The sequence below is a fragment of the Podarcis muralis genome, chromosome 1 (assembly GCF_964188315.1).
Source record: "Podarcis muralis chromosome 1, rPodMur119.hap1.1, whole genome shotgun sequence".
NCBI lineage: Eukaryota > Metazoa > Chordata > Lepidosauria > Squamata > Lacertidae > Podarcis > Podarcis muralis.
Genome location: NC_135655.1, coordinates 58,910,300 through 58,937,000, shown reverse-complemented (window position 1 = coordinate 58,937,000; position 26,701 = coordinate 58,910,300). Strand labels below are relative to the sequence as shown.

Below are 26,701 nucleotides of genomic sequence, written 5' to 3'. Positions count from 1 at the left end.
GAAATAACTGGCAGCAATAGCTGGAAAAGAAATGGTGCTGCAGCTGGCTGAATTTTTTGCTCTCATCATTCGTATGCCCCTCTGGTCTTTGTTTAGAGAACAGTTAGCACTACTTGGATGTGGAGCAAAAGCCTGTTTGAGCTAATCCTGTGAGCTGAAGCTATTTTTATTTGTTTTTGGATTTCTGAACTAAAAGCATGTCATTGAATGTACTAGGTGATGCCTGAATGGCTTGGCCAGCTTTCGGTCCAAATGGATTGGAATGAATGGCTTGATCTCTTTCTGCTGTACTATCACTTTGCAGGGAGGTAACAATCGCACATCATCGTGCTATAAAAAGGCTTTCAGTTGTCCAGTTAGGCTTCTGATATTAAGCGATTGTATGGCTGTATCTTGCACAGTTATTTTCGGCCAAGTAGCTTTTAGGAGGATATGTTTTTCATTCAGTAATCACATTGATCTTCCTTTGCTCTTAAAGGATTTTGATTGCCACCATTACACTAATCCTGGCTCTTGCTTTCATCGAAACGCCTTCTTCATTTACTGTCACATCGGACATACGATACCGCTTGAAACCCTGGGAGCCTCCTTGTGGCTTGACGGAGAGCATTGAACTGCTTTGCTTCCTTGTCTTTATAGCAGATGTCTCTGTAAAGGTGAGCGATGACACATTTAATGCCACTTAGAAAATCTCCCAGTTCATGAGGTGCATTTGAATTGCCCACACTTCCCTATGTGGAATATATGGAATAACCAATGAATTCCAACATGATTCTGGGCTCTATGCTTCAGAAGTGGGAAAATTAGGAAATGGTTCTTTTGAAAAGCCTCCCCATCGGTGAAGGCTTCATTTTCACGATGACTGGTCCAGCCGTTTTTAGAAAGAGTATATCAAAATTAGTCGCACTTTAGTTTTGTAAATCTTTCTGCAAAAGAAAATGTTACAATGATCTAACGACTGTTTAAACATGTATTGTATTGCTTCATCAGAGTTACTTAATAGGATGGGAAGAGTTTCGGAAAACCAAGTGGTTGATGGCATATATCGTGGTGCTAGTAGTCTCCCTTGCAGACTGGACTGTTTCGCTGAGCTCTTCCTGTGGTGAGGTAAGGATTATATGTGTGTATGTCACTGAGGCAGGGGCTACAGGGAAGGAGGGTCAGATTGAGCAAGTAGCACTTCACAGTTGAGCAAGCAACAAAAACATTTTCACTTTTGCAAAACTTTTGAGTTTGTAATCCGAGAGCATCCTCTGCTTATATACTTACAACTTGGAGCAAGCACAGCTCAAAGTCCCACTCTGCTGTGAAGTTGTTGTCATTGGCCTTTTTATCCTGTCTTCCTTCTCCTAACCTCTTCCTCCACCATGTTATCCTCATGACAACCCTGTGAGGTAGGTTAGGCCCAGAGTCACCCAGAGCACTTCCTATCTAAGTGGGAACTTGAATCTGGGTCTCCCTCATTTCATTTTAACACTCTAGCCTTCATACCATATTGACATCTCAACTCAAAGTTCAAATCTCCATTCAGTCCTGCAGCACACTGGGTAACCTTGTAGTGTTTAACTTTTTAATTTTATTATATTTAAAATATCTCTATACAGTGGTACCTTGGGTTAAGTACTTAATTCGTTCCGGAGGTCCGTACTTAACCTGAAACTTTCTTAACCTGAAGCACCACTTTAGCTAATGGGGCCTCCTGCTGCTGCTGCGCCACCGGAGCACAATTTCTGTTCTCATCCTGAAGCAAAGTTCTTAACCTGAAGCACTATTTCTGGGTTAGCGGAGTCTGTAACCTGAAGCGTATGTAACCCGAGGTACCTCTGTACTACTTTTCATTGACACGATGCTGGAGCAGTTCACAATATATAAATACAGTACAACAAAATGCCCATAATAGCAACACAATGTCCTTCAAACCACTGTAAACAATAATCCATTATAACCAAGCTGTGAATTACTAGCCGGTAAACCCCACAAGGAGAGGCCATAGCTCAGTGACAGAGTTTCTGCTTTGCATGCAGAAGATTCTAGGCTGGAACAAGGCATCCCTAATATGCGGTTGACACCCAGTTCTATAACAGCTGAGCCAGGTATAAATGTTTGAAGTTTGCTTTCTTTGGAAAGTATGTTTGTTTCAGTGGTGTTTCTACTTGCTGGGTTTTTTAAAATGATTTTGGAAACATCCCTTCTGGTACCTGTACTTTCTTCCTGGAACGTATGCTGACTAGAAATAACTCCCACACTGGAAATGAAGATAACCAAATGAAGAACTAAAGAGGAAAAGTTTTGTGCTTTGCTCCATCTGCAGAATTTTATGCCAAGGTTATTATTTCAATGACTGCAAAAGATATAAACTTTGCATCTGATGAGCTGATCGCTTGGAGAAGGCCTGAGGTCCTTCTCTCCTTGGCTAGCTGTGTGAGGGTTCAGTATGCCACTGTCAATATCAGTGAAAACAGGTGCAGCTGAAGCAAACCATCTTTTCCTTCCTCTGTCGGACTTCAAAGCATTCTAAAGAATTCTCAGGTTAACCTGTTCTAGCAACAACAGCAACAAAGAGTTTTCTAGTGGCATTTAGCTAACATATGAAGTCTTAAGTTGGAAAGTGTCTATTTATTTATTGAAAACATTTTTATGCCACAATTCAGCCACAATTCAGCAGAACTTCCAGGGCAGTTTACATAAAACCCCCCAAAACCAAGATACCCCAAAACCAATTCCACTCTCTGCAGCAATCTGTTAAAAAAAGGAAATACATTAAAACACCTGAAAGAACACAAAAGTTTTCTGCATGGCCCTTAAATGATAGCATTGTTGCCGCCTGTTGGATATCTCTGATGGGGGAATTCCACAAGGAACACAATCACTGAGATGGCCCCAAAATGAGCATTCACCTTGGTTAATCGTTAATGTTTTCCCCGCCTCCAGTTAATTTGTTCAAACCTTGTTTTTCTTTCTTGTCATCCATTTATACACTGGTAGTCATTACATCATGTGGGTGATCAAATGTTGCCTGTTTGTCTCGTTACCAGCCTTCCAGTTAAAAAAATAAAGAAATTATTCCCTTTTGTGCTTGCATTATATTTTGCAAAACTAAATTTTACTGTTCAGCTTGAGCAGCCCATGTGGACATTGCATTAAAAAGCAAATTAATTCTCTGGTTTGGATGCTGGCTTTTTTGTCATTAACAAGTGCAAAATTTATCCCCTTCAATCTTAGAGTCTGAGAATACGGCGAATCCTCCGTCCTTTCTTCCTCCTTCAGAACTCTTCAATGATGAAAAAGACACTAAAAAGCATCAAGAGGACATTGCCAGAAATTACAAGGTAATAAGGAGTAATAGAGCAACTATCTTCCAGCCTGCAGATAAGAAATCAAGAAATACTGTAGGCTTTACTTCCCCATAGTGGCCCAGTTTGCACACCACAGTTGTTTACCATGACATGTCAATCTGGGATGTTTTGCTGCTGCCCGTAGTGTGTGGATAAAACAACCCACGTTTCATGTTCGATTTGTTTTTGGAATGATGATTATGGTTTGTATGAGCAAAACAAACCATGGTCCCCACTTCAGACATAACACTAAGCCAGGGACAGAAGATGGTTTTGTCTTCTATGAACCAGTGGGAAGTGAGAAAACAACCCAGATTATTGTGTTCATGGTAAACCTGGGGTGGGGAGCCTGTGGCCCTCCAGATGTTGTTTGACTACACCTCTCATCATCCTTGGCCATAGGCCATGCAACATCTGGATGGCAGTAAACTGTTAATTATGATTTACCATAAAGTATGACTTGGGTCACCACACTACCATAACTAAGGGTAGAAATTGGGAAATGCCTGAAGGAATGACTGGTTGGGAATCAGTTGGAAGTGGGGAGAAGCCAGGAAAACCATCTTGATGATAATCTTCTGGCACATTTGCAAGTTGAGGGTGAATTTTGGGGTCTTTGGAGTATAGTGGAAACTTGCTGAGAGGGATCTATCAAGGAAAAGTTCTACATTACCATAGGAAGATGTATGAAAGTACTATGTTCTTATCCTCATTCTTCCCAGGTTTTGACTAAATTTGCTATAACTTAAATGCCTCAGCCAAAGAAATTATTTCCTGAATAGAGAGCAACTTCTTCTTCTTCTTCTTCTTCTTCTTCTTCTTCTTCTTCTTCTTCTTCTTCTTCTTCTTCTTCTCCTCCTCCTCCTCCTCCTCCTCCTCCTCCTCCAAAATGCTGTATTCTGGTTTATTTGAATGTTGTAGTCTGACATCTCTCCATTTGCATCCTTCTTATATATTAATGAAAGAACTAATTTTGGCATTTGTGCTTTCTCCCTAATAGTGTTATGCTGCTATTAGCTGTTCACCTGTTTCTCTTTACCATGTTTGGCATGCTGCTGTTTGCTCGAACGAAGGTAACTAACGTGAACGATTCATGTAGGGTTTGGTTGTCTTGAAAGCATTGTCAGAAATGTTGGCAAATGTAATAAGTTTTTTGGGGGGAAAGTATTGCCCCTTTCTGAAATGTCTGCTATCTTTTCTGTGTTTCAGACATAGTGTTATGATAGGTCTGGATTATTTCCCTCCTTTATCAGAAGGAAATAAAGCTTGTGTGTACACACTTTGCTTTCCCAGAGGATCTTTGTAAAAGTTGGATCCAGCAGAATTAGCCTGAAAAGCGGATAGAGCTGAAAAAAGTGGGAAAGAGTATCACTCCTCCAGCTTCCCCTTTTGAGTTCCCTCCCTCAGCTCTTTGCACTTTCCAAGGGAGAAAGTGGTAATCCCCCTTGCCATATCATGACCAATCATATAAGAGAAATTACATATATGAAACGCTCCAGCATGATAGCTTTCCCCACAAACTGTTCCCTCTAAGAAAAACTGAGGTGATAGTTACCACATGCAAACCACCACAAACTCCAAAATAAATGCCTGTGTAGAAGACGGATGTCTTCATTTCACTGTGTCTTTCTTGAATCTTTGCACGCTGAACTTTGCTGTGCATTTAAATACAGAAGTCTTATTCCTGTGTGTATATGTGTGTGTATGTGCGAACACACACAAGCCCATGTATATAGTACCAACATATATTTGGTACCAATTCTCTTCCAGCATATTCACTTACAAGCTGACTGCTTGTAAGGAACAAATCTCTGTAACACAGCTCCAGTTCTCAAGCAGAAGCGGATACTTAACCATTTTGCTGCTTGAATATTTTCTATTCTAGGTGCCCCCCCCCCAGCTGCCTTCCTTCCCTCAGGTTTTTAAAAATGTTTTTGCTTTCTAAATACAACATTGGGAAAAATAAAAGTCCATTGGTTTTCTTGGGTTATAGTTTGCAAATCTGCCAGTTTATGATAATGATACAAAAATGATAAAATGTTGAAGAATTATATAGATATTAAAATGCAATATTATATCAAGAATATTTATTTTTTTTGGAGATTCTAGCTTAATTCTAGTCATCTTAGTATTCATACACCAGTTCAGACAAGACCACTTTGGGAAGATGCTCATATATGATGTTGTTATGTGCAAGTAGAGTAGAAAAAGTGCCACCTGAGACTAGTTGTATGTCTTGTGAAAATTTAACGAATATCATGTTTTACATTATATTTTTCTGAAGTACTCACCTGTCTATCTGAAGTCAGAAGTAACTGGTTTGATTGTAACATTGTGATGTGTGGCCCCAATCTTCCACAGTCCTATTCTGCCTGATAAGCTAGTTGTGTGTGTGTGTGTGTGTGTGTGTGTGTGTGTTTGTGTTTGTGTGTGTGTGTGTGTGTGTGTGTGCGCGCGCGTGGCATCACATCATGCACTTGGGTCAGACAGTGTGATCCCAGGATTTGTGCATGCTTCTTAAATGGCTGTGGCAGACTCTTGGCATTGCTTTGCTAATTGCTTGGCTCTCTGTGACTAGGATGCCCAGCAGGACAAGGAATGGCAAGGATATTTTCACAACTTGCCAGATTCATTAACTTCCCTGCTGGTACTGCTGACAACTGCAAATAATCCAGATGGTAAGCATAACTTTCTAAATGTATTCTCTCCCCCCCCCCTCTTACTTTCTACTGTTAAGAGAATTAAGATTTGAGCAAATTCATGTTTTTCATGGTGGTGCAAACTTTGAGACATATGGCTAGGAGTGTGAACGCAAATTACTTCAGTTTCACTGTGTCTCAGGCCTGATTTGACTACCATAGAAATACAGAAGACCCCCCCCTCCAGTTTTTCTTTAAACTTATTTACTTACGGATTGGAGTTCATAATGGGTTTTGACCTGTAGAGTAAGCTCTTATCTACCCCAGTATGAATTGAATTCTGATTGCCTTTTTCAGTTTGCCTGTCTTCCCCATGTTTCATGCCGACTAACTGCTTCTTTTGTCTCTTCAAACACCTAGCGTGTTTCTCTGATAGGTGTCCCTTGGTGTTTGCCTTGATTTTTTAAACATCGTTTGGAGAGAAGAAGAAGTTGGCTTTGTGACTGGCATAAGGGCTGGCCATTTAGTATTGTGCAAATCTGGCTTCTAGCAAAACCCCCCCTCATAAGTAGAGGTTCACCCTGAGCTTTATCTGAAAAATAATTGTATACATATGTTTTAATGAGCGCACTTCTTCATTGGCCCAACAGAAGCAGTGTGTGTGCTTCTCTTTTTCAGCATTTTATATATTCATTATTACTTTCTAACCTTCTTAAAAATTGTTGTACAGTGATGATTCCTGCCTACTCTAAGAACAGAGCATATTCCATCTTCTTCATATTCTTCACTGTAATAGGTAAGCTGCCACTTCATTTGAATAAGATCCCTATGCAAGTCATTCAGTGTGACCTTTGTTTTATTTGTCTCTATATAAGGGTGTTTCCAGACTTCTGTGAGATTGGTATTCCTCATTCATGCATTTTCCCCTCACAGCATCCAAGGACATCATTGGCATTAAAATATCCCTCTCCCCATTTTAACTCAGATTTACATTTTTGATCGGTGGGGAAGGAATCTCTCTCTCTCTCTCTCTCTCTCTCTCTCTCTCTCTCTCACACACACACACACACACACACACACACAACCAACCAGTTTGCAAATTAAGCCTCTGTTTGGAAGCGCCCTAACTATACTCCCCATCCTCCCCTGTATTCTACCGAAGTTGTGGCTTTTTCTGGGAAAATAAAATAACATTTAGGGACAGAAGAAATTACCTCCCATACACTATTGACACTTAAAATACACCTGATTAAAATTCATTATACTTTCATACATCGTAAAGTTATCTAAGCCAGTCTTTTAAAAAAACAAGGTACCTTCTTCCTTCCTTTCTTTGGAAAGAGTGTACTAGAACGAACAGGTTTTAAAATGTGGCATTCATACTTGTGGTAAAATGATTCTAGCAAATTCCCATTTTACCAGCTTACCTTGGGAATTCTGCTTATTTTTGCAGTTTTGATGCAAATTCTTAGGGCATTCATATGGGTCTCTGTTCAGTTTACAGTTGAACAAACACAGCACAGCTTCTATATTTTTTTAAAGTAAATATTTCTTTTCTTTTCTTAAGGGAACTTATTTCTGATGAACTTGCTGACAGCAATAATATACAATCAGTTTCGTGGCTATCTTCTGGTGAGTAAAGCCTAAATGACATATTGTTGAAATGATGAAACCTAGCATGGGCTTCTGCGCAGGAAGTTCCTGCTGTTGGGGTATTTCAACAGCCTTCAGGAATCTGGGCTTTAGGGAGTCTTTGGTAGAAGATTTTGGCTATGGCATGGACGAATACAGCTGTGGCACAGTTGGCTCTCATGTGCTTGTGTTGTATGTGTGGCTGCTGCTGCAAGCACATGAGTGGGTGGTTAGGGTCTTTCCCATGGGATTGCCACCTTAGGAGGGAGATGGCAGAGTGAGGAATATCCACACGATTCGCTCCCTTCCACATATACATGGTTGTGATTTTTACGTACACATTGCAGCTGTCTTGTGTGATGGAGGTGGAATCGTATTCTTTAACGTTTCATAAACCAAAATTGTGAGCAAACATTTCCCAAGGAGATGCTTATCTGGCCACCTCACCTGCAAGAGTGAGAAAATCAGTTCAGCCAATGAAGATGTTCTGAAGGCCAGGAGCTCATGATGGATTTTCCCCCAGTGACTTTTGTCTTGAACTTGCACCTTTGATTTGTGTTCTGCTCCATGTGACACTTTCAAAACAGAGCGACTGTTCTCTAGTTCTTCGTGTTCTTCATGCCTGTAACTTTCTCCTATGTGTTGGCGGATATATTTTTTATTCCCGTTTCAGAAATCGGTTCAATCTTCACTTTTCCGAAGGCGCTTAGGAATCCGGGCTGCCTTTGAAGTTCTTTGTTCTCTGAAGGAGACTTCTCTCAATAAGAACATGTGAGTGAAAGGCGTCAAGCACACATAGGGTGGGTAGTGACAAGGAACAGAAAGTTAATGATTCCTTCTCACACATTGTAACTTTGTTTATGTAGCTTGCGTGTCCAGGCAGAGACTCTAGCTCAAGTTCTTCATAGAGTAAAAATGGATCCTGACTGCAAGGAAGCAATCATTAGGGTAGGAATTACCTTTTTTACTTAAGAAGTTGGATTTTATTCAAAAAATGTTCTTGAACAACAACACTGGTGTGTTAACTTCCAGTTTCTCTTGTATATGCAGAACCTTGAGTTGTGTCCCCCAGGAGGTCTGACCTCTGCTCAGTTTCAATTACTCTTTGATGAACTGGACAAACACAAAGTTAAAGAGGTATGGACCTGGCTTTCATTTATGCCAGCTTTTCAGTTTCCCTCCAGGTGTGGTGGCTGAGGCAGATAGGAGCTGTGGTCCAAAACATCTGCAGGGTACCAGCCTGGCAAATGCTGATTATACATTTGGGGCTGGTGTACAAGTTTACTGAGAGTCGTGCTATGTGTTAGTCATGAAAGTTGCATCTGAATCATGCATGTAACTTTCCTCCCTTTACCTGGCATAAAATGTAAGTAAAGGTAAAGGTACCCCTGCCGGTACGGGCCAGTCGTGTCCGACTCTAGGGTTGTGCGCCCATCTCACTTAAGAGGCCGGGGGCCAGTGCTGTCCGAAGACACTTCCGGGTCACGTGGCCAGCGTGACGAAGCTGCTCTGGCGAGCCAGCACCAGCGCAGCACACGGAAACGCCGTTTACCTTCCAGCTATAAAGCGGTACCTATTTATCTACTTGCACTTAAGGGTGCTTTCAAACTGCTAGGTGGGCAGGAGCTGGGACCGAAAGACGGGAGCTCACCCCGCCGCGGGGATTCGAACCGCCGACCATACGATCGGCAAGTCCTAGGCACTGAGGTTTTACCCACAGCGCCACCCGCGTCCCTATGGCATAAAATGTAGAATTTACATATTCACATTTTCTAGCTTTGTTGAGTCTGAGTACTCTTGAAGGAGCTGCAGTTAATACTGAGTTGTTCTAATAAAGAATTGCTTGGATAAAGTTAAAGTGAATAGTTGCGAATAGGGATTTGTTTGTTTTTTGAGCATTTGCTTCTCTGCAGAACAGTAACCTTTCAATTTCTGTTTCCTCTTAGCTCTAATGATGTGTCTACTTGAGTGTAGGGCACTCCCATACTTCAGTAGGAGTGGGGCTGCACTTCAAGCCCTGCCTTTGATGGTGCATCACTGTTTCTACCTCAATGGGCCCTTCAGGCAAGCAGCTGCTCACACATCTAAGCTCTGTGCAACTGGGACACCAAATGGCATGGGTGTCCTGTTTGTGTAGAGCCTCTGTGTGTGGACTGCTCTTCTGCAGTGGATTCCCTTTTCAGACCTCAGTGCTCAATATGTGAAGGTTGAGGGCAGTTTAACGGCAAGGGCATAACATCAGTGATGGGAATAGATGTGTGGCCCCACTCCTGCTGCTACCCAGGAGTGTTCTATATATGGCTCACGAATGCATAGGGCTCCTGTGTTTCCTAAATCTCAAAGCATATTTGGAAAATTGCTGCTCCCCTACCAATAAAAGAAAGCAAAGCTGAACAGAATATATTATAGCTGGTCAGTGAGATATGAACCCCTGCTTTCTGAATAGGGTCTGACTGCTCCAAAAAATGTGCAGAAAATTAAAAATTAAGATATAAGACAAAGATCCCCTATGCCAGAGGTTTCCAAACTTGGGTCCCCTGCTGCTTTTGGACTACAACTCCCATCATCCCTAACCAGCAGAATCAGTGGTCAGGGGTGATGGGATGTGTAGTCCAAAAACACCTGGAGACCCATGTTTGGGAAACGCTGCCCTATGCATATGAAAACTGTTCAGAATATACCTTTCTGCCAGTTATATAAGGTTCCCAGAGAAGGACTTCTAAAGATTCTGATTAGTAGTAATGTTGAGCTGGCTCATTGTGGTAAGAATGGTTTTTTGTTGACTGATTGGCGTAAATATGCCACAACCGATGCAAGAGATTTGTACAGTCTGTCATTTGAGCGAGATCATCTTCTACTAACTGTACCCCTTTGATTGATGATCAGTGCTGATAACTGGACCTTTTGTTCCATTTTTGGGTTGTTGGGTTTTTTTGACATTTTAAGCAAATAAATGATTAACTGCGGGCATTGTGTTGTGCCAGGGAATTAATCTTGTTGCACTCAGAGATTTCTGGGTAGGGATAGCTTCCCTGTCACCCTTTTCTTCTTGGTCTCTAAGGAGGGGCTGCATGCAGGTGTGGAGCTGTCACAGTGCTGTTGCAGCAGGCCTCAGGGATACATATCCTAAGCCAAAGAGATGCCTCCTCAAGGCCATGTGTTATTGAAGAAACAACAGGTCATGTTGACAAGACTCATATCCTTTCCTTTCAGCGTCCTCCCAGGCCAGATTATCAGTCACCTTTTCTACAGAGAATCCAAATTGTCTTTGGTCACCGTTACTTTGGCTATTTGGGGAATGCTGTTGCTGTAGCAAACGTTTTGTCTGTGTGCGTAAGTATAACATGTGTCAAACAGTAGTGATTTTACATTATGGCAAGTTTTAGCAGGGCAGTTTAGTAGCCCAGTTCCCTCATCGTTTTCTGTGAAGCAATTGTTCTCATAAGAAAAGCCCTGCTGAATCAGACCAAGACTCCAGGAAGCATCCTGATTCCACTTGCAGCCAGGCAGATATTCTTAGAAAGCACAGTGATAGCCCTTTCCTGTTGTTTCTCCCCAGTAACTGATAATGTTGTGGTGGGGAACCAGTGGCCCTCCAGATGTTGCCACACTGCAGCTTCCAGCAGCCTTGACCATTGTCCATGCTGGCTGAGGTTGATGGGAGTCCAACAGTATCTGCATGCCAATTACAACAACACAAAGCAAAAACAAAGCAATTCAGATAGCTGCTATTCTTGCTGGCCCTTGAAGTGCAGTGGCTTTTACTGCACAGCTAGAGATTTCTTGTCTTCCTATTGGGGGATGCCTGAATCTATTGCAGGAAGGGAATGAGAGATGCATGGATATACTGTTAGGTATGTCCTAACTGTTGAAGATTCTCGAAATATTTGACTGCTGCCATGGTCAGTGGGCGAGAATGCAGTCTTTATAACATAGTTACAGTCTGGTCCTTTTTCTATCTTGCTTTATGTGCTAGGTGCCAGTTCAGAACAACTTTGCTCTGGACACTTCATAATGTTGTAGTTTAAAAGTTTGGTGCCAACTGACCAGTTTCCGTTTCTCTTCCCCTTAAGGTGGTCATGGTACTAGATGCAGATAAGCAACCTGCTGCACGGGATGACTTTTTTTTAGGGGTAAGGCCACTTTCTCTGTCTTTCTCTGTAAGAGTTGCTCTTCCAAATGCTCAATTCTTAATGTGCATCTCAATTCTAAATTTTCAAGGTTATAAACTGTGTCTTCATTTTCTACTACCTCCTGGAAATGTCATTGAAAATTCTAGCACTGGGATTAAAAAGATACATATCTTATCCAAGCAACATATTTGATGGCCTTCTGACTGTAGTTCTGATGGTGAGTATTGCTACGCAAGTTCCATTCTGGGTTGTTGTTGTTGTTGTTTTTTACTGTAAAGATGACCACTGACCACAAATCGCTGGCTGCAGGATAGGATAGGTAAAGAGAATGTACATGTGACTTCACCTAGGCTGTGTGTGTGTGTTTTGCACAGTCAAATCAGAAAATAACTTCCTGTTTGTAAGAGTTTAAAAGTATGACTGTGTTGGTTATATTTCCTTCATGGGTGAAAACAACTTTGTTGGATTCAGAGAAAAGAAAGAAAGAAAACTTTTAGGACCTTGCTTGTAATAAAGATCCCTCCCCAGCATGTTAATAGGACATTTGTTTCTAATAGATATTTTATACTACTTAAATTCCAGTTATTAAATAACGATTGAAATTGCTATAGCTTTGCTCTGTTCCTTCTTCTCAAAGGTTTTGGAGGTGTCGACATTTGCTGTCTATGGATTTCCTCATCGAGGCTGGTATGTGCTCTTTGTAAGCAATTTCAGCTTCCCAGAAACCAGCAACTTTTGATGCTTTAACCAACATCCACTTTGCTTCTTGCTAGAATTCTTGCTGGAGGAAAGTGGGGCTAGAAACTTGTGACCAGGAACTGTCTCACATCCAGCTCTAAAATCAACTGCTTTGTCTGATAGTGGTTGATTCTGGTATCTCTTTATTTGTAGGAATATATTGATGATGATTATGATGATGTGGCACTGTAAGGAGGGACATAGTGGTTTATAATCTGTATTACATGGGGATCTGAAAGTATCTGCAGTGGACAGTGGAAAATTCTTTTAGAGCAAAGAGCAGGCTTACAGCCATGGGGCTTTGTATGATCATAGCCAAAATGTTGTATTTCTCTTCAGTCTCAAGTCCCTTTAAAATGGAGTTTGATAAGAGGGTTGCAGGCCAGTTGGAACATTGTAGCTTGGAAAGGATAGCAAATAGGCTTGATTTCGCTCGCTGCACCCTCCCCACTGCCATATTAACACTTGAAATAGTCACATCACTGTGATCTGAGGATGGGTAAATGACTGTGCCATTATCAGCTTATAACTCTTAAGGCAAATGTGTTATTTTAAGACTGTGTGGCATTGTGTTCCTTTTTCCAATACTGGCATGAACATCTTGCTTGAGTAAGATCACACTTTTAGTTGGCTTAGAAAAGCAGTTGTAGTTTATAGTGTTGGTTCGTTCTCCCAGGTTTTTGTTTTGTTTTGTTCGTATCTTAATTCTAGGAGGCCTGAAATGTTGGGCTTGCTCTCTCTGTGGGACATGGTTCGCCTGGCAAACATGCTGATTGTGTTCCGATTTCTGCGGATCATCCCTAACATAAAGGTACTTCTGCTTCACTGTGTTGCTTTTATCTGAATTTTGGTTATAGTCTCTGTTCTCATAAGTATAAGAACTATTTTTAAAATTAAAAAAATCCTAATGATTCTATCTCTTTTTCCAGTTCATGTCCTTAGTTGCCAGTACACTGTTGGACCTTGTGAAAAACATAAGATCTTTCGCAGGGATCTTAGTGGTAAGTGAAAGCCAAGAAAGATTCATTTCTCCTTCTATGTTTCATCTTAATGAAATAGATTTATAAAACAATATTTGGCAATGGAATATATGTAAGCAAACTCTGGCCACCCTAGTGGGAACAGTATGGTCACCATTATCACAGCATTATCTATAATAATGTGTGGCATCATTTATGGTTTTTTTTTTTTTTAATATACAAGATGCTTATATAAAAGTAAAGGGTGGTAGTCAGCTAATTTTTACTCATAGTAAATCCACTGATCAAACCCATTGGGTAATCAGAGTAAAACTTAATTGGCTACAAATAAGAGTTGTCGTAAAGCAGAGCTTCCCAAACTTTTCACCTTGGTGGCACACTTTTTAGACATGCATCATTTCATGACACAGCAATTCAGTTTTACTAGCAAACCGGAGGTTAAACTAACCCCTTTCCAGCCCCAGGAGGAGCCCTTACACACTGCGGCCAACACACGAATGTGTTGCTACACACAGTTTAGAAAGCTCTGTCCTAAAGGGTGAAGTGCCATCTGTTGACATATTTAGGAATTGCAAGGTGAAGATAAATCCCTCAAATAGCTTGTCAGACAATTAGTGGGAGTTTTCTATCACGGAAGCGTAGGAACAGATAATCCCAATAAGGCCAGAAGCAAAAGTTTGTTGTTTTTGTTTTAAATAGCCACTTTCCTCCAACTGCCTGTTCTTCTGTTTCCTATCTTCCTCTCTTGTTTCAATGTGCCTATATTTTAGATGGCAAATCCCTTAAGAAAGGGGCCTGTCATCTCTGATCTGAACATAGATAGCTGTTGGAAATGTTCCTATGATTTATTTATTTATTTATTTAAAATTGAGCAAAGCAATCGTGGGTGTCAGGACACTGAGAATCATAATGTGGCCAATGATTGTTCCACGAACCATAAGCTATGTGCTGCAGACAAGCACAAGCTTCCTTTTTATGTGTCTGTATCTATATGTGCCAGTGGGTGTAATTAGGGCTTTTAGAAAGTTTGACCACAATCCTCAAAGCCAGAAAAGCAAGGCAATAAACAACACCGCTCACCCCACAGGATAGCATCTATAACTTTGTTTCAACCATAGACTTATTATACTTTTATGGACTTTCAAAGATTGACAGACGTGTGTTCATTTGTTTTTGAATATATTAGAAAATTTACAAGTGTACACATTTTGTTTTTGTTGTACTAAATCATGTATATTATGCAATAAGAACTACAGTGCTATCTAGTATACTGGTCTTGTTGCTTGTGTTGTTTGTTGTGTTAAGTTTGCAACACAGGGGTTTGTTGTTCTGTATTAGAAAAGGAAGGCAGGCATTCAGAAAGGGCACATGATGCTGTCATATGAATAAGCCCAGAAGGCACATGAAGGAGCATGCACCAAGATCCTGGAGCGAGCCACCCATCCGTGTATGAATCTGCTCCTAGGGCTTGTATTTTGCTTCAGTGAGATTACTACAGAGCAGGTGCTTTGAGGTTTTGCTCTCTTCGCTTCTTTTCCAAACTGCTTATATTAAAATTCAAAAGTGAACAAAGATTAGCGTGCTCTGGAAAACGTTGAGCTTACCTATAAAATGACTACCGTCTTGCCAGTGATTTTGCACTGGTAGCTTAGCAATAGAAAATAACTGATGCCCAATTCATTCTTCTCCAGGTGGTTTTCTATGCATTTGCAATAGTAGGGATGGAGCTGTTTAGGGGTGCCATTACTCCTACGGGAAGCATCAGGTAAGTCTCACTTAAATGTGGCTTTAAGGCAGAATTTGTTGTAATTTCCATGTGCAAACATAGCCAGCTGCAGAGCAGCATCTCATCTGGTCCTGCAATGCATTGTGCACAATAATGAAACAACTTTACACTTATTTTTCGTTTATAGCGGTGTCAATGCAACAAATGCCACTTTGCAGTGCGGCACCTTTGAACAGCTGCAATATTGGCCAAACAACTTTGATGACTTTGCGGTGAGTGTTTTCATTAAGGATTTCTTGTCATTTTCAACATTCACCCTACCAGTTTGAGACCTACCAGTTTCCTCTCTTTGCTGTTGCTTCTAAATCTCAAATTAGAATAATCTCCATTACGGCTCATTTTTTTCGTTCTTGTCCCTCAGGCATCCCTGGTGACTTTGTGGGATGTGATGGTTGTGAACAACTGGCAGGTTTTCTTGGATGCATATTCCAGATACTCATCTCCGTAAGTAATGGGCAGAAGCTGTACATTTGGCAGATGTCTCCAAAGTAGAAAAGATCTTTGCATTTTGGGGGGAAGAGAATTGGTCTGCTTCTGCAGTATGGAGAGTGCCATGTGCTGCTGCCTCAGAAAATCAGCACAGAGAGATCATTTTGTAGTCCCTTTGGAAATAACCCCAAAGCAACCCAGCAGTTAGTCCCTTTATCAGGACCAACCAAGTGAGTGAGGTTTCTTAAAGTTCTCTAGAACATTTTGTTCTTTAAAAAATAAATACTTTTATGGATGATAAATGAAACCAATAAGAACAGCAGAATGAGACAAATTGTACTGTTTGGTGGGCGGGCGAATGGGGTGGGAGAAAGAGGCACATATCAGGGCATGATAGGAAAGCTCTAAAATCTGCAGTTTTAAGAAACAGTGTAGGATAACCCCCTCATGGAGATCAGGCTGCACCCAGGGTTATGGGGACCATGCTTATGATTTCATTTTTTGAAAATGTGTAAGCTAGGAGATCTATCCCCAGTAGAACACATGGATCCCTTGTGAAGTCCAGAGCATAAATAAAGAGAAATGGGATAGTCTTAAAGTTGACCATTCTGCTAGACAAAAAAGAACTCGAATCTGCTCTATGTCACTTACCAGGGCTAGTCTGTATGTTTTGAAGCTCATGTCTGTTCATACAGGCATACATATTGGAAGAAAGAATTATTGGAATTCTGTGCTTCATCTTTCATAACCGGGGAGAGCTGGGATTGGAATATGCCCTGATTGTGGAACTTGCAATGCGGTGTTTTTTGAATGACCTCCTCTGAAGTTCTGCCAGTGTGTGTGGGCTGCCGGTCCACCTGCATGAGCAGCACACATTGGGTTGAATCTAGAGTTGACCATGCCTGACTAACTTAAATCCCATTTATTTCAATGGGCTTAGCCTAAGCATGATTAAGTCTGGATCCAACCCATTCATTTGGAATAATAGGTGCTATTTGATTATCTTTAAATATATGTATCTGTTTCCCTCCCTAGATGGTCAAAATTATACTTTGTCTCCTGGTGGCTGATTTCCTCTGTCATCTGGGTCAATCTGTTCATTGCTTTGCTTCTGGAGGTAATGCCGATGGGCTTAATTATCACAAGAGAATTCACTTTTTGTTCTTCTTGAAATAGCAAACCCTCTGATGGATAAATGGAATAGGCAAGCTATGCTATTGTACAGGCAGTATTTGGAACACAATGTTGTCAGTATGCGGATGATGCCCAGCCCTTTCTCTCCATTCCATCTGAATCAGACTGGGCTGTTCAGTTGCTGAACCGGGTGAGGGTCAGTAAACTGAAACTGGAGCCTGACAAGAAGGAGGCCCTGTTGGTCCTTAGGGCTCAGGTCCAGGCGCAGGGCTGTCAGCCTGTTCTGGACAGGGTAGCAAATCACCTGAGAGAGCAGATATGTAGCTTGGGGCTGCTCCTCAATTCTAAGCAGTTGTTGGAGGCAAGGGATGTCACATATACCCAGATAAAGCTGGTTCACTGGCTGTGTTTATTCCTAGACCAAGAGGCCTCAGTGGGCCTCAGTGACCCATGTTCCTGGATGGATTACTGCCATTCCCTCTACATGGGACTACTATTGAAGATGGCCCGGAAGCTGCAGTTAGTGCAGAACACTGCTGCCCACTTGCTGTACGATATGGCAAGAGATATACCACCCGCTTCCTCAGGGAACTGCATTGCCCGCACATGAACTACTAGGCCCAAAGTGTTAGAACCAGTGTACAAAGCCTTAAATGACTTGACACCCAAATACAATGAAAACATCTTTTTTATTTTATTTTTCTGATAGCCATTTAGACACACCTCTCTAGCCCTACAGTACCTCTCCCAAACAATATTTAGACTGATTTCAAAAGCCTTGTCCTTGCCTGGGCCACCTTACATCCTGAGACTTAGAGTGGGTTCAAACTGTCTGTCTTTTACTCAGTACAGAAAGGCTGCTGTGGTGATTAGGGGCAGGTAAGTCATGGAAGTTTCACCATCAACTTCCATGAAATCTGGGAGAGCAGATTTCCACTGCTCCTGGTGCACCTCACTTTTATGAGGCATACAGCTAGGCTTCCATGAATGGTTGCTTCCATGAGTAGAGTCATGCTTGCCTGGTGGGTGTGGAGATGAGAACCTCTCAGAAAGACCACCTGAAATAGCCCTCTTCCCATTCTTTCTCTTGACTGGCAGAATTTTATCCATAAATGGGACCGTCTCTGCCATCGACCATCTCTCTCAGAAGTTGAATACCAGATGACAATGGAACTCATGTTCCGGTGAGTATGGAGTGCTTAATCTTATTTCCTGATTTAAAACACGTTTTTAGGACTAGTTGAATGGCTGTTGACACTAGAATTTCCCTAAGGGCTGCGAAGTTTGTGTTGCACAAGTGATTGTTTCTTTAACTGTTAAAGATCAGAATATTCAATAGGGACTAACCTTATAGACACAGTATAGTCAAGACACAGTGTGGTACCAGATTTTAGAAAGATGTATTATTTTCCCTGATTGAAAGAGAGTGAATCCCCTTTTGATGTTGGATTCTTTTATATTCTCTGCAAGGGCATATGGGATAACTGTAAAACATTTTGTGGGTGAACTGTACCTTGAAGACCAACTTAGAAAGTGTGTGCCACCACAGAGGTTATTAATGTTCAAGTGACTGTAGAAGTTGCATCTAGAGTATGTAAAGGTAAAGGGACCCCTGACTGTTAGGTCCAGTCGTGGATGACTCTGGGGTTGCGGCGCTCATCTCACTCTATAGGCCAAGGGAGCCAGCGTACAGCTTCCGGGTCATGTGGCCAGCATGACTAAGCCGCTTCTGGCGAACCAGAGCAGCGCATGGAAATGCCGTTTACCTTCCCAAAGGAGTGGTACCTATTTATCTACTTGCACTTTGAGGTGCTTTCGAACTGCTAGGTTGGCAGGAGCAGGGACTGAGCAACAGGAGCTCACCCCGTTGCGGGGATTCGAACCGCCAACCTTTTGATCGGCATGCCCTAGGCTCTGTGGTTTAGACCACAGTGCCACCCGCGTCCCTCATATCTAGAGTACATAAAGGTGTGCAAAATCTGCGCTGAGACATTAGCTCTGTTGACTTCTAATGGCTCCTGTTTTGTTCTTCTAGGGATGTTTTGGAAGAACCTACAGAAGAAGAGCTAATTGAAAAACTTCACCAGCACCCACACATGCATCTATGTAGATGACACAGGTGGAAGCAGCAGTTTCTCCTAGTCATGCCTGCATGCAGGTTTTGTAGCAGAAGGAAAGATATCGGGAATCTTTCTGAAAGAAGTACTCTATATCTTTGATTTTATTTTTGAATGGTGCCTGGAGTACATAGTCTTTAAAGGTTTGTTTTAAACGGTTCATTTAAAACATTATTTTTTTTTAAAAATCCTAATTTGACTTTATTTTAAGTTGACTTTTATAAGCTTATGGCACTGTCACATTAAAAATACAGAACTTTAAAAATCTGGGAAATAATGTGACAGAGCAATTAAGTCTTTTAAAGAAGGGAAATGCATTAATGACACTGCACTTTAGAATGGAAACTGTGGAAGATGTAGAACTACTATGCTGGCTTGCTGCTAGCATTTGAAAACATAAACCCTGTAGATAGTCGGACTTAAACTTTTTCTGTTATTTTTGTGTGTGTGATGTGCCACGGACAATGCCTTGATAACGGGGAAAGTTCTTGGAAAATAGTATCTTTTTTCTTTTAAAAAAGTAAATATTTAATGCAAAAGCTTGAGGATTGAAACAAGATGCCATTATCCTGGGAATTCTTTTCCAATATCATCTGCTCCAAAGTGGTAAATCTATGACTGTATACGCACATCCAAAACACAGTCTTCTCCAAAATTCTAGGTGCTGTAGTTTACCCCTTAGAGAACTGCATTTCCTATCATCGATGAATGAACTATAGTGCCCAGAATTCTTTGAGAGGAAAATATGCTTTGAATGTGCTTTAACAGTAAAGTGTATATGCAGCCTAGGTTAGAATGAAGAATAATGCAGTGCCAGTACAGCATCTTCATAGCAATTGCACTCAGTTGTTCCTGTTGCTGGGTTTACACTGAAGCAGTTTGAGAACCGCAGACCTGCTCTCCCTATTTTAAATTCCCACACATGCCTTATTAAATGGATTGGCAGTTTCACAATAGTTGGGCGTGATGGATTGTGCCTCCTTGTTGTTGTTGATATACAGATATTTATATTTATATGCCTTGTTGCAATAAGGGAGACATGTGCATTGAAGCAGGCTTCTGTGCACATATGCCATGTCTTGGTTTGGGAAACCTGTGGGCAAATTTGATGTTCACCAGATTTCTAGGAGGAGCCACCTCTTTCTTGCAGCGTGGAGGAGAACGCACAGCCTCATTTGCTATCTTAGGCCGCTATCTGATCATGCGCAATGCCTTGTGGAACATGACTGCTTCTGGATTAGCACCACTATGGTTTTTATATGGCAAGTAGAAGATGAGAGGGAGCACCCCTTTGCTCTTAGGGGTTTTGCTTGTATACGTTCTTAAAATTATTAGACTGTCGAGCACATGTTTCATTCCTAATTGTACTACCCTGCCATAGTTCTGGCTATTCCCATTATCATCCTTTTGTTTCTGAGGGCTTTGGTATTTTGCTAGAACGTTACATATGGGATCTTGAGGTTGCATGGAGCTGTAACTTCCGTACATTGCCATGCTTACAAAGACTGGTGCTTAAAGCCATGTTTCAAGTGTAGACTCTGAAGTTATTGGCAGTGTGAAATAAAACTTCTAGACAGCCTTTGGTATTTGGACTATTGCGTTGCTGTTGAATCCCATTAGACAAAGGTGAAACCAATATCCATTTTATATTAGTAAAATGAGAATTCGAGGCTGTTGTGCCATCAAATTTTAAAAAACAAAAAAGAGAATTACAGTAGGAAAATCTCAGTGCTTTTAATTGTAGTAGTAGTCTAAATATTTGTCTTGGGCATTTAGTCAAAATTCTCTTGTGCAGGAATGAGCTGTGGTTCCATCACAGCATGTGTGCAATACCTTGGGATGCGAGTCCTTGAAAGAGTCCTAAAAATACAGTTTTAGAAGTAAAAGTAGTTCATTACACCATGATATAGACAGCAGATGTTATGGAGACTATCCCTGCCGGTTAAGGAGTTCTGTGTTGTGACACATTGCTTCTGATATCCATTCCTGTGATTCATTTAGTCAGCAAGAGCTATTAAATAGCCCCTTTCTGTTATTTTCATCATAAGGCATGCTCTGCCCCCTTTTCCCCATTCTCCTTGTGAACTTCGGCTAGCAAGTAGATTCTAGATTCATAAGCAGTTCTAAACCAAGTAACCAGACCCCTGAGAGGTACCACTTGTCCCCCAAACGACAACGGGGAGGGGGGGAGTGTACAGAGAATCGAACAGGGACATCAGAATGTGTTGAGTAACCTGCCGCACAAATTAGGGAAACTGGCACACCACGTTCATTCCTCAGGAAAACAGTTCCAATCTTTGCAGTTGACGAGCAAAGATAAATAGAATTGTAAAAAAGAAGCAATGAGTAGTGATCCCTTTGTAGCAATTTCACATGTATGCTCCATTATACCAGCCCTGGAATTATTCCTGTCTTAGCATCAGTAGAGCTCTTTCAGGGCAACACACACGTTCAGTACAGTCATATGGTAGAATACTTCCAGCCAGGGCTGGATTTAGGTTTGATGAGGCCCTAAGCTACTGAAGGTAATGGGGCCCATTATATGTCCAGCTGTCCTTTGTCAACAACAAATTTCCACTGTTTTTTGAGTTGAATACATGCTATATGGTAATTTATGGACCTAATAGGTATCTAAAGTCATTTGCACATAAGAAATATATTTTATCAAAGTTTTTGTTCCAGTGCATCCAGTACATTTTCCCTTTACATTTTTTGGGGGCCCCCAAGAGAGTGGGACCCCAAGCTATAGCTTGTTTAGCTTATACGTAAATCTGGCACTGCTTCCATCACTGCACCACTTCAGACTGCACATAAAGGATTGCAGTTCTGAATGCTCCCCTCATACAAAAATAAAATAAAAATATGCCTGTGTGTACAAGGCTGGCGCATTGGGAATAACGAACATACCATAGCTGTCTCTGTGACATGCCAGATTAATTTACCTGGTTCTTCATTTATAATAAACTCATGGGAACTTTGGGACTGTTTTTTTATGTTCCTCCATCTAATAATGGCTAGGGCATGTCTTAATTTAGTTTCACCTTTAGTTGTGAACAGTATGTCTCTGTAACTTTTCGCCTTTTCAAATTACAAGTAAAATGAGCATTTTTCTATACTCGTAACACCAGTTGGGGCTCCCAAAAAGTTCCTCTTATGCAACTTTCAATAAAATAAAATAGTGCCATTTGACCAGTACAATATGCCCAATATATCAATGCAACATGCCTTTTATTCATGCTCTGGGATCTTTTATAGAAAAACCACTAGGATTGTGTATTTTGTGATTTTTAAAAATGCATTAAAAATTAAGTGTATCAATGCAAGTCCATTGCTGAGAGCACAAGAATTTGAATGTAATTAATTAATATAGTAAAATATTTTTGAAACAACTGGAATCCTCCCATTTATTTTGTGTGACTGCTTGTTTGATATTGGGCTGTCTGAAATATTAAGCTGTCCTCTGGTTTTCTGAACATTTTGAGCATCTAGATTTTTGGGGGCAGTTTTGTCTGAGGTGGGTTACTGTCAACTCTTATTCGTGCATTGTTTAGCTCAATTGGTGTTGCCACATTTTTGCTTAAATTCCTGCCTTATGAGTCGGATTACACAAGCAGGCAACACAGTAGTATTTGCTCATTCATTTTTTATCCCGTGTTTCCTCCATGGAAGTCAGGGTACCATCTCTTCCCCTGCTTGCCAAATCAACTATATCCTTAAAACACCCTTTGAGGTAAGTTAGGCTGAGAGAGAGTCACTCAGTGAGTTTTATTGCTGATCAGGGAATGGAAGCAAAGCTTTCCCAGTGTGGTGAAGGGCATAGCTCACTGGCTGAGACCCTGCGTTGCATCTGAAAGGTTCAAGGTTCAATGCCTCTAGTCAGAGTTGAAAATGCATGCTACCTGAAACCCTGGAAAGCCATAGCCAATGAGTACAGACAGTACTGAGCTAGATGGACCAATACGCTGACTTAGTATAAGGCACCTTCCTGTGTCCTAGTCTACATCGCATGGGCTCTCATTGGGGATTGACTCTGATAATGTCACACCAGTGCAGTTATTTAGTGTACAGTGGTACCTTGGGTTACAGACGCTTCGTGTTACAGACTCTGCTAACCCAGAAATAGTACCTCAGGTTAAGAACTTTGCTTCAGGATGAGAACAGAAATTGCGCAGCGGCAGCGGGAGGCCCCATTAGCTAAAGTGGTACCTCAGGTTAAGAACAGTTTCAGGTTAAGAACGGACCTCCAGAACAAATTAAATTCTTAACCCAAGGTACCACTCAGTCTCCTAGATAGCTCAGTTGGTTAGAGTGTGGTGCTGATGATGCCAAGGTTGCAGGTTTGATCACTGTATATCTAATGCACAGAAAACTACTCAACACAACAGAGTCCAACGAGGATAAGTGTTGTGTTACTTTTACCAGAAGGGAACTGATGAACCGTACAAGAAATGACAGTTCAAGGCCTTGAAAAGATTCATGTTAATGTTAGATTTGCAGATAGCAAAACAAAATGTCATATTCAAAGAGAACCCCCTGCCTTTGTCAGCCATGTATACTTGAAAGTAATGGGTTTGTTGTAATGGGTACAATATTGCTGCCTAAGGAAACAAGATGGTTTTAATAGTTTTGTATGCAATCTGCATGCAGGTGTTATAAGTCGTAGTCATAAAGTAGACCCATTGAAACGAATGAAGAAAAGCAGCAAGCCGGAGAGAGAGAGAGAGATATGTTTGATTTCTGTTTGAATCCAAGGCTGTGGCTATGGGAGAAACAAGGCCTTCTGGGGTGTTAATGTTGTGAGCCCCTCCAGCGTAGACACTTCTCACCTTGTTTATTCAACATGATTCTATCGGCATCCCTCTCAGCCTTCGTGCTGCAGAGATTCATCAACCTCTGGCTCTGACGTAAATCAGCGTAAATCAGGCTTGCTGACTTGAACACACTTTACTTAACAGAGTAAACTGCACAACAGAAGAGGCTTGAGGCTGTAGATACCTACTAAAACCATGGATTTATTTTACATAAATCAGAACAAAGAAATATGTCGTCTCTCCTTGCTGTCTTGGAGAGAGACTAAAAACAAAAGCAATACACAGAGCGGAAGTTCTGCTCATGGGACCCAGCAGTCTGTGCTGGAATGTAAACAGACATGTGACATGTAACAATCCCACATATCTGCAACAAAAAGTGGAATGGAATCTCCCAACAGATCCATCCTCATGCCCTGTAGAAAAAGCTTGAAAATCATTATCAATTTTTACCATAATCTCCCCATCTACTTATGCTGGTCTATGACCGTAATAAAGATTTGATTTGATTTGACTCCTCATCTACTCAGAAACAAGGGTCATTAAGCTCAGTTATGCTGACTCCAAAGTAAATGTGCATAGGTATCATCTTATACCAACATTGCTCTTTTCACTGTCTTCCCCATTGTCATCTGGTAGAACAGAACAAGTTCATCCATGGGGATAGAATCTAGTGCAAAAGATGACCCCTCCAACTGGTGTGTATGTCAGGTTGACATGTCAGTGGTGTGTAGTGTTTCTGCATTTTCTGTTTTTCTTATTATACCAAAGGTCCCAATTCATAGCAGTCATGCAGGCATCCATGCAATTCCCAAGATGACTCCACATCTGAAATTGACTGCAAGACAGATATCTATAATTCTGGGCAGAATCCGAGACCAGGTGGAAGAAGATTGGAAAAAATTCAAAGTATATTTACAGAAATACAGTAAAATTAATGAATGTTAGAAAGGTGCTGGAATGAAGCTTCATGGTTTTAGCAGAAATGTTATAAAGAACTAAGTAAAAATAGATTGTCAATGGGCCAAAGTGTAAAATTTAAGGTCAGATTGGGTTAAGGTAAATTATAGAACAAAAATTGAGAAAGATGGAAAGGATTTGCTGAAATAGCTAATTGAACTAGAATACAAAAAAGGGAGGTGTGAGGAGGTCGATGAAACAAGTAAATGAAAGGTAAAGATACGGAAATATTGGATGTGTTTTTTAAGTGTTTTTGTTTTTCTTATTGTTTTGCTGTATTGTTTTCTGTTTTTCTTTTTATTTTTGATGTATTGTAATTTTTTATTGTCTTTCTTTTTTTCTTTTTTTTGTAACTATTAAACTTCTAATAAATATTATTTAAAAAAAAAAGACAGATATCTATAATTCTGCAAAGGTAGACCCGTTAATCACAATTTCCATTTTCTCGTTCATCATCTTGGACTCCGAACTACTAGAAAATAGGAAACTAGCGAACCAGCAATCAGGTATGGCCAAAGAAAGGAACCTAGGAATGTTATTTATTTATTTATATCCTGCCTTTCCCCCTGACAGGAACTCATGGCTGCTTACAGCTAAAACAGAAACGGCTAGAAAACATATGGGGGACGATGACAATCTTATTCATGAAACCTTAAGAGGCTAGCGTCAGCTGAAAGTTGGCATAAGAAAGAAAGGAAATATGTTAAATTGTTACAGTCTAGAAGACAGACAAGTTGACTTCCTAAAAGAGACATATTTTGTCTAGTGAAAGAATAAACAAATGGAATCGCCCCCTCTTTTTTCCTTTGTCAGCGTGGAAGCTTGGCTAGATGGCCGTTCTCTTTCTGGTCCTGAAATGTACGTGAGAACTGTAGTGCAGGATTGGGCCCTGGCAGCTTGGGTTGCATTTCTATCCAGCAGAGGAGTGTGGTTTTGTTCCACGGAGATTTGTGATGCAAATCTGTAACACTATAGTGTTGAACTGCCACGGCCTTGGGTCATGTCAATATGGTGGTAGCTCTTTACAATAAAGATCTCATTGAGGTGAGCAGGAGAGCCTGTCTAACCTGTATTATTTTACTCAGTTACATCTCCTTTCTGCATTTTGGGTTGAACCGGTTCCAGCCCTAATGTGCTGCTGAGCTGTTGCCAGTGCGCTTTTTATTAAGCAATGGTCTTAGAAAGTAAAACCCGAGTCTTTAATGTGGCCTCTCCTACCTGTTTTAATACTGGTGAGAATAATCTTATATTTCACCAAACCTATGTGTATTTAGTTTCTGGCTTCCTGGATAATTGAGGGTTCCTATTAAAAAGGCCTGAACAATCCTTGCTATAGAAAAACGGCTCTAAAGACCTTCTCTGTTTGGAATTAAAGGTGAAGGTGTTAAACCCAGACAATAAAACTCAGATCAAAGTAGCCAACAGAAGGAGGCCACAAGAAGAGCAGATTGTCCTTTCGACTCCATCACATCACAGAAGGTGCCACCTCTCTCTTTTCGTAATTGAATTTCATGAAAGAGGCAAAGCCATTCTTTCGAAAGGTAATTCAATCGGGCCGCTGGCTGGATCGACAAGGAGAGCACCTGCTTTGTTTGCTTTAGATTTTGGGCTGCAGACCCTCCTGGCCTGATGGGGGTTGGCTAATCCACTACCCCAGCTTGCGGGAGCAGCGACAACACCTGTTGCCCAAGTGTGCTGTTAACCCAGTTCATATTAGGCAGGTTTTGGGTTCTGTAACTATGCTGTGAAGGATGTTCATCCTTCCAGCTGTGTCGGTTGCAGGAGAGTCAAACAGCACAAGACCATAAATGTTGATAATGGCTTTTTTTTGTGTGTGGCCATAAACTTGGTCACATGGGGGGAAAATAGGAGGCTGAAATGTCTGTTCACAAACTGGAATTATTCTGGGCATGATGTATCATATGGATGGAGAATATTCTCCAATACAAGTGTCATTTTATTTTGGGCCTGGTTGCCAGATTCTACCTCCTACAATCAGGGCCTGAGGGA

The 26,701-nt window shown here is 41.1% G+C and overlaps 1 protein-coding gene across 1 annotated transcript in view; it reads left to right on the top strand.

Moving 5' to 3' along the window:
• The window catches only part of TPCN2 (two pore segment channel 2), a 30,213-nt gene extending 7,901 nt beyond the window's left edge, over positions 1–22,312 (top strand). The window contains exons 4-25 of the mRNA XM_077929487.1: positions 479–656; positions 991–1,107; positions 3,223–3,329; positions 4,336–4,408; positions 5,914–6,013; positions 6,705–6,770; positions 7,542–7,606; positions 8,280–8,377; positions 8,473–8,554; positions 8,657–8,743; positions 10,820–10,939; positions 11,680–11,739; positions 11,828–11,956; positions 12,377–12,426; positions 13,189–13,288; positions 13,407–13,478; positions 15,149–15,222; positions 15,371–15,455; positions 15,605–15,687; positions 16,708–16,789; positions 17,905–17,990; positions 18,842–22,312. Coding sequence (XP_077785613.1) covers positions 479–656; positions 991–1,107; positions 3,223–3,329; positions 4,336–4,408; positions 5,914–6,013; positions 6,705–6,770; positions 7,542–7,606; positions 8,280–8,377; positions 8,473–8,554; positions 8,657–8,743; positions 10,820–10,939; positions 11,680–11,739; positions 11,828–11,956; positions 12,377–12,426; positions 13,189–13,288; positions 13,407–13,478; positions 15,149–15,222; positions 15,371–15,455; positions 15,605–15,687; positions 16,708–16,789; positions 17,905–17,990; positions 18,842–18,920 — 1,993 coding nt within the window. The 3' untranslated portion in view covers positions 18,921–22,312. The remainder of the gene's footprint in view (positions 1–478; positions 657–990; positions 1,108–3,222; positions 3,330–4,335; positions 4,409–5,913; positions 6,014–6,704; positions 6,771–7,541; positions 7,607–8,279; positions 8,378–8,472; positions 8,555–8,656; positions 8,744–10,819; positions 10,940–11,679; positions 11,740–11,827; positions 11,957–12,376; positions 12,427–13,188; positions 13,289–13,406; positions 13,479–15,148; positions 15,223–15,370; positions 15,456–15,604; positions 15,688–16,707; positions 16,790–17,904; positions 17,991–18,841) is intronic.
• The last annotated feature ends 4,389 nt before the right edge of the window (positions 22,313–26,701 follow it).